The following is a 6,859-nucleotide window of genomic DNA, read 5'->3' on the forward strand; positions in this document are numbered from 1 at the left end:
TCTTTAAAGAGGTTTCTGAGGCCTCTGCAGAAGAGAGAGTTCTCAGGTGAGCAGCTTAGGCATAGTGGTAGAGGTGGGCTGGTGCAAAAAAAGCAGTGGGACACTGTGCAGCACTGGTCTTTATCATAAGATCAGCTGTACCTTGACATGCTAGAGTTGGTAATGCAAACTGTGGGAGCTTGCCAGGTATGCACATTAGAATACTGAATTTAACTAAGTCTTAACTAAGTGAATTTAAATAACACTTATCTTTGTTTTGTTTAGTTTTTGCTTTCTGTCATAAAGCCTTTAAGATGGTCTCCACTGGTTTTACTGCCTGTGTCCTGAACCAGATGAAACCAGGATTGAGCACAAGCTGCTTCTTTCTTGTATGTCCCTGGGCACTTGACACTCTCTTGCCAAAGCAGGCACCTTTCTTTGCAATCCTGTTATTGCTCAATTAAGTTATCACAGGCAGGACAAGTAGGAGACATTAATTGCCCCCACGTCAACTGATTTCCACCAGATGTAGGACCTATCCACAACCTTCCAGAGTCCTTTAAGTTCTTAAAATAGCTGCAGTCTTAGAGTACTTATTTCCATGGAGACCCAGCTGTCAAAAACACTGAGTTCGCAGCTACAGGATGTAATGTTGTCAACCACAGTAACTTTCTAAAACCATTTCCTGCCTGCACCTGATGCCTTTAGGGCAGGTTCCTTGTCCTCCCCAGTGTAAAACTATCACAGCTACTGTTATAGCTTTTCTTAAAGAGTTTGAGTTAGAAAGGACGTTAAAGATCATCCAGATCCAACCCCCTGCATGGGCAGGGACACCTCCCACCAGCCCAGGCTGCTCCAAGCCCCATCCAACCTGCCCTTCAACACTGCCAGGGATGGGGCAGCCACAGCTTTTCTGGGCAACCTGGGCCAGGGTCTCACCACCCTCACACTCCAGAATTTCCTCCTCATCTCTCACCTCAATCTCCCCTCTTCCAGTTTTCATCCCTTCTCCCTTGTCCTCTCCCTCCTTGCCCTTGTCCCAAGTCCCTCCCCAGCTTTCCTGGAGCCCCTTCAGGCACTGGAAGGTGCTCTAAGGTCTCCCTGGAGCCTTCTCTTCTCCAGGCTCAACACCCCAACTCTCCCAGCCTGGCTCCACAGCAGAGCTGCTCCAGCCCTTGGATCATCTTCATGGCCTCCTCTAGACTTTCTCCTTGTAGACCCAGCAGTTAGAAAAACATTGCACTCTCATCAGTCTCAGTTAGAACACACAGGTGCTAGTTAAAAGAAAGATTATTGAAGGAAAAAAAAAAAATCAGTAAAAGGAAAATTGGCTTCATCCTGGCTCAAACCAGGACAAGCTTAACACTAATAATTTAGTTACTATCCTCCCAACTCTTTTTAAAAGGAAAGGTTTTTTAAAAAATCTTTACCACATTTTTCAGTTGCTGTGGGGTAGCATAATTCAATTAGTCCATATTCTGATTGAAGGGAGGTATTGTCCAAAAAATTAATGGATTCCACCACTCCTAGACAAAGCTCCTAAAATTTTCAAGACTCAGATATTAGTGTAGTTGAACTGTGATGTTAGGATGAGCTAACTGACCAAGGTGACCTGGGGTGATTCCCAGAGATCTCCTAACCAACAGCCCCAGATTAGTTGGACACACACAATATCCAAATACCTATTTTTAAATGTTTTTCCCTAATCTCTGCCTGAGCAAAATCCACACTTCCCCTCTGGGACATCAGCTCAAGAGACTCCATCCCCAGCCTTATTTGTTGTACCCCTTGATGATAATATAAATCAGAGCTGCAACGGGTAGACTCTGCATGAGGAAAGTTGAGGCGATGGTGAAGCTTTCTCTTGAGCTGCAGGAACAATCAACAGTTTGGGGGCATAATATGTATCAGCTGCACCTGCAGGATACTTGTTTTGTTGAGGCTGAAGTGCTTAAGGAAGGAGTCAAGGATTGTCCTTCCTTTCTGTGCACAGCTGAAGCAAGAGCAGAGCTGAAGCTGCTCCTCACCTCTGCTGCCCTAGAGATGCTGCAGCCTCCAGGTGTGCTGGTTTGGGTTGGTGGAGTTGGAGGTAGAGGGGGAAGGGCCCCAGAGGTGGTTCTGGTAAGAAGCTTCTGGTAAGCACCCTTCAGGTAAGAAGCTGAGAAGCTGCCCCTGCTCCAAACTAACCAAGGAGCCATCAGAGGGACAAGAGATGCACTTCTTCCATTAAAATAAGAAAGGACTGAGAGAAGACCTGAGCAGAGGAGCACTTAGAAAAGAAAAAGAAGAGCTGAGCTGGAGAATTGAAAGGCAGTGCTGGGGTGAAGATCCTGGGTGGTTGGTGAGGAAGAAGGTGCCCAAGCAGTTTCCCTGCAGCCCATGGCAAGGTGGCAGCTCTGCCCCTGCACGTGTGGAGGAACGTGGTGGAACATTCCCTGGGGGTGCCAGGAGGGGTGAACTTGGCCAGTGGACTTGGATGTTCTGGCCAGAGGATTTTCTGCCTGTGGCCTCAGCTGGTGCAGCTGTGGAAGGCCCCGGGCCAGGGGAGGTGCCTGTTCTCAAACATCCTGTGACTCTGCAGGCAGCGCTGGAGCAGCTCCGGGCTGGTGGGAAGGGCTCCTGGAGGAGAGGTTGGTGGAGGATCTGCCATGGGAGGGACCCGTGGGGAGCAGGGCAGGATTGTGAGGAATCCTTCCTGAGGAGGAAGGAGCAGCAGGAGCCACCAGCCTGTGAACTGACTCTAAACCCCATCCCCTGTGCCATTGGGGGGAGGGAGAGAAACTGAGAAACTGGGATTTGGGCCCGGGAAGAATAACATATGCAAGCCCTGCTCTGTATGTTGTGTGTGTCCTGTGGGCATTGATTAGCGTACAATTAAATTACTATTTTTCCACAAGTTGAGTCTGTTTTGCCTGGGACCTTAATTGGTGAAGAACCCTGCTTGTCCTATGTCTTGACCCATGAGCTTCTTGTTGGGTTTGTCCTCCCCATCCCAGTGTGTGTGTGGGGGAGTTGAGTGAGTGGTCACGGGGCTGGTTCTTTGTTGTGTTAGACCCAAACCACAACACCAGGGCAGTCCTGCACAGGCCTGTGGAGGGGCTCGTTATTCAGGTGCTACAGTCATTTGAGCCACCATCCCTGGAGATATCTAATAAGATAGATGTGGTGCCAGGGGCCAGGGTTTAGTTGTGGGCACAGCAGAGTTAGGGTAGTGGCTGGACTTGATCTTAAAGGTCTTTTCCAACCAGAGTGATACTGTGATTTCAACCTGCCAAATTTCCTTCGTAAAGAAAAGGTGTCAGCTGTAGAGCTACAAGATGTTCTTTCCATATATATAAACAAACACCAGGTTTATTTTCACATGAATTTGAAAAAGATCTTTCTAACTCCATGCATGCACATAGTGGTGTTCAAACACTGCTCTTAATAAGTATTTTAGGATTGCATTTGTGTTAAAACTTCTGAATTCCCTCAGAAATTCTTTCACAATTGAATCCAGAATCATCCAGGTTGGATGAGGTTTTGTGCAACTTGGTCACTAGTGGTAGGGGTCCCTGCTCATAGCAGGGGGGTTGGAACTAGATGATCTTTAAGGTCCCTTCCAACCTTAACAATTCTATGATTCTATGAATTCCGCGTTGACAGAAGAGAGATCTCTTTTCAGCTATTTTAATTTGCTATATTTTTTTCAATTATCTCTTTTTGAAGCACCAAATGTCCCTGAGCTTCTGTTCTCAGTCCATTATTACTCTTCTGTTGCATGAATTTTATTGGTAGACCACCTTTGTTCTGGCTCCCAAGTCAGCTAAACAAAAAGCACATGGGAACTGCAGAGATTAATTCAGCTCTGCAGAACTAGCCACTGATTCACAAAGTTGTACGTATGAATCCAGGCTTATGAACCTGCAGAGGACTTGAGCCCTTCGAGCCATGAGTAGCTGAGGTGGCTTTACTCCTGGAGGTGGTGGGAACACCTGCAGTGGGAAGGCTGCCCCCAGCACAGACCTGCTGCTCTCACTGCAGGATGCTGCTGAGGAATAGCTCAGCATGGGCACCACCACCCCCAGCAGGGAACAGGTCTCCAGAGACAGAAGGGAAAGTGAGGATGTGTCTGAACCTGCCAGGAGGAGCAGGGCCAGCTGGTGGGGCTGGAGGACAGGCATGGGCTGCATATGCAGAAGTGTAGGACACCAACAGCTCACTGGCACTTGAAGGTTTCTACAGCACCTCCTCCTGCATCGGGCAGGGTCTTGAATGTCAATCTGCTGACCAACTAAATGGTGTCACTAGGCCATGGCAGTGCTTGAGGCTGGTCTAGGTTCTGCCAAGCTTCCTGGGACATGCTGGTCCTAGCAAGACCTGGGGGAATACCTGGACCAAAGAAGGGGTCCCCTCAGTGCAAAAGGATCTGGGAAGACCAGGTGTCTCGCTTCTTGGATGAGAGGACACTGCAGCAAAGGGGACACACACCAGCCCCTGTTGGGCTCCGATGGGGTGCTCCTCATGTGCTGAGGAGCTGGCAGATGGGCTTTTGAGGGCACTCCAAAAGAGGTGCCTGAGGAATGGAAGAGAGCAACCACCATGGGGGCTGAGGAGCAACATAGGGCATGGAAAAGGAGTTGGGCGGCCAGGCCCCAAGAGTGATGAGGAATGGCTCCAAGTCTAGTTTGAGGCCGCTAACCAGTGGTGAAGCCCAAGAAGAGGGGCAGTGCCAGCACGTGGAAGGAGATAGTCCTTCCACTCTGCTGTGTGTTCTGGCCTCCCCAGGGCAAGCCTGTCAGCTATATTGGAGAGAACGTCCAATCCCAGGGCCCACCAGGATCCCAGCTTTCCGTTGGGATCAGTGCTGGGGTCAGTTGGAGCCAACAGCCACCAGACACAGCAACAGGGAGCAGGGCTGGCTGAGCAGAGCTGCAACAGCACCAGGACCTGCTTCTTCTTGCTGTCACCGGCTGCACCACATCCTTGGTGCCTCCTGTCCGGGCAGGATGGGCCAGGCCAGCTGCTGCTTTGGCTCCAGGTGGGCTCCCTGTCCTGTGGCTCAGGGACGTGCAGGACTGTCCCAGGTAGGGCCCAGAGCAGCAGCCTTGCTGATGGCTGCTGCTCTCTGCTCTGCAGGGAGGCTCTCAGCGAGGCCGAGGTGCTGCTGAGCACAGATGTGTGTCTGACCCAGGGCCGCAAGAGGAGCAAGAGGCACCTTCTCCTCCTTCAGGAGGAACTGGTGGTGGCCAAGTTGCAGTAAGCCACTCAGAGCCCAGCTGCCTTTCCCCAGCCCTGCCCCTGGGACACCTTGGAGCTGGATGCACTGTCCGTCCCAAGGACACTGTCCTCTGCATAGGGACACCTGAGGAGGCCACCTCCCGCTGACTGTCAGATGCTTCTCTCCACAGAGGTGGCACCACCCTGCGCCCACAGCTCCGCCTGGCCCTGGACCAGCTGTGGGTGCTCGGCTGCAGGAAGGAGGTGGCACCAGAGCAAGAGGAGGAGGGTGGCAGTGAGGAGAACAGGACCTCCCTCATCTTCAGCTGGCCCAGCGGCTCCTGCATTGTGGATTTTGGGTGAGTCATGGTGCCCACGGCTGGGCAGGAGAGGTTCCCAGCAGTGCGCCTGTCATCCTGACCATGGCCCATGCCCTCCCTGCAGAGCCTGGGCTAGGAGGTCCCCCTCTCGTCTCCAGCAGGGAAGGGCAAAGGCAGCTGCTCTAGCAGGACAGAGGGAGCCAGGGCTTAGGCAGCCCCTCTGTGCTGCCCCACTGGGGGGTTTTGCCCTGCCCACCTCTGCCCCAGGCAGTCAGCTCGTGCTTCTCTCTTCCTGCAGCTCCCACGATCTGAAGGAGCGGTGGCTGGGCACGCTGCAGGGGTAAGGCGGGATGCTGCAGGGGCAGCTGGATGGGGGAGCAGAGCTTCTGGCTCGGGAGAGGGGCCCACAGCTGCAGGCAGGTCTCAGGCAGAGGTGCCTGCCAGGAGAGAAGAGGCATCTCGGGGCTCAGCCAACTCCCACCCTCTCCCTTCCTGCTGCACAGGACATCTGAAGGAGCCCAAGGAGCCCGAGTGAGCCTCCTGCCATCGCTCCGACTCCTGGAGAAGGAGCTGAGCCATCGCCATGCTGTGAGTGTCTCCCTGGTGTGGGCTCTGCCCCCCAGCACTGCTGCAGCCCAGCAGCAGAGACATCACTGCTCACCTTCTCCCACTCCTCTCTTGCCCAGTGGAGGACACCTAGCACCAGGAGCCTGCAGAAGCTGGTGGGGGGCCAGCCAGAGGTGAGCATAGCTGTCTCCCTCAGCTTGGGCTGTGCTGTGGTGCCAGGGATGTGTGGCAAGGAGGGTGAGCTTGGGCAGGAGGGAGGTAGGGAGGGAGGATCCCATGGTGCCACTCTGGGGGCCGAAAGGGTTGGAAGTGGCCCCAGGAAGGCCAGTGTGTCAGGCTGGGAGGAGCTGGGAGGAAACCTGCCGTGTGGTTCTTGCAGGTTGACACCAAGCAAGGACCTGCACCGGGCCCAGCAAGCAAAGGTGGGGGACTTTGCCGTGCACCAGGTGACTTTTGGAAAGAAAGGCAACCTCCTGCAAGTGATGGAGCTGCATTCATTTGTCCCTTGAGTTTTGCCATACAGGTTGGGCAGCCCAAGGGAGGACGTCTCCTGGAGGAACAAGGACACCAGCTGGGCAGTGGCTGCTGGACATGCTTCTGCAGGGATACGAAACGTCTGCAAGGACATGGAGCCTCTGGTGCTGCCCACAGCTTGAAGAAGGGCAGGGCGAGGGCTGGGTCAGGCTGTCCTGCTGTCCCCCCAGCTCTCAGAAGCCTCCCAGCAGGAGCCTCTCTCTTGCTCCAGACACTGGCTCCCCGCCCAGCCCGCCTCACCGCCCCGCACTCTGCGGCCG

At 53.4% G+C, this 6,859-nt stretch overlaps 1 protein-coding gene across 1 annotated transcript in view; it reads left to right on the top strand.

The window, feature by feature from the left end:
- Window positions 1–6,859, top strand: part of INPP5D (inositol polyphosphate-5-phosphatase, 145kDa) — a 67,114-nt gene that overhangs the window by 56,699 nt on the left and 3,556 nt on the right. The window contains exons 28-32 of the mRNA XM_009993539.1: window positions 5,098–5,217; window positions 5,370–5,537; window positions 5,797–5,838; window positions 6,002–6,086; window positions 6,185–6,238. Of these exons, the coding sequence (XP_009991841.1) occupies window positions 5,098–5,217; window positions 5,370–5,537; window positions 5,797–5,838; window positions 6,002–6,086; window positions 6,185–6,238 (469 nt within the window). The remainder of the gene's footprint in view (window positions 1–5,097; window positions 5,218–5,369; window positions 5,538–5,796; window positions 5,839–6,001; window positions 6,087–6,184; window positions 6,239–6,859) is intronic.

This window comes from Chaetura pelagica, unplaced genomic scaffold (genome assembly GCF_000747805.2).
Source record: "Chaetura pelagica isolate M959 unplaced genomic scaffold, ChaPel_1.0 scaffold192, whole genome shotgun sequence".
NCBI lineage: Eukaryota > Metazoa > Chordata > Aves > Apodiformes > Apodidae > Chaetura > Chaetura pelagica.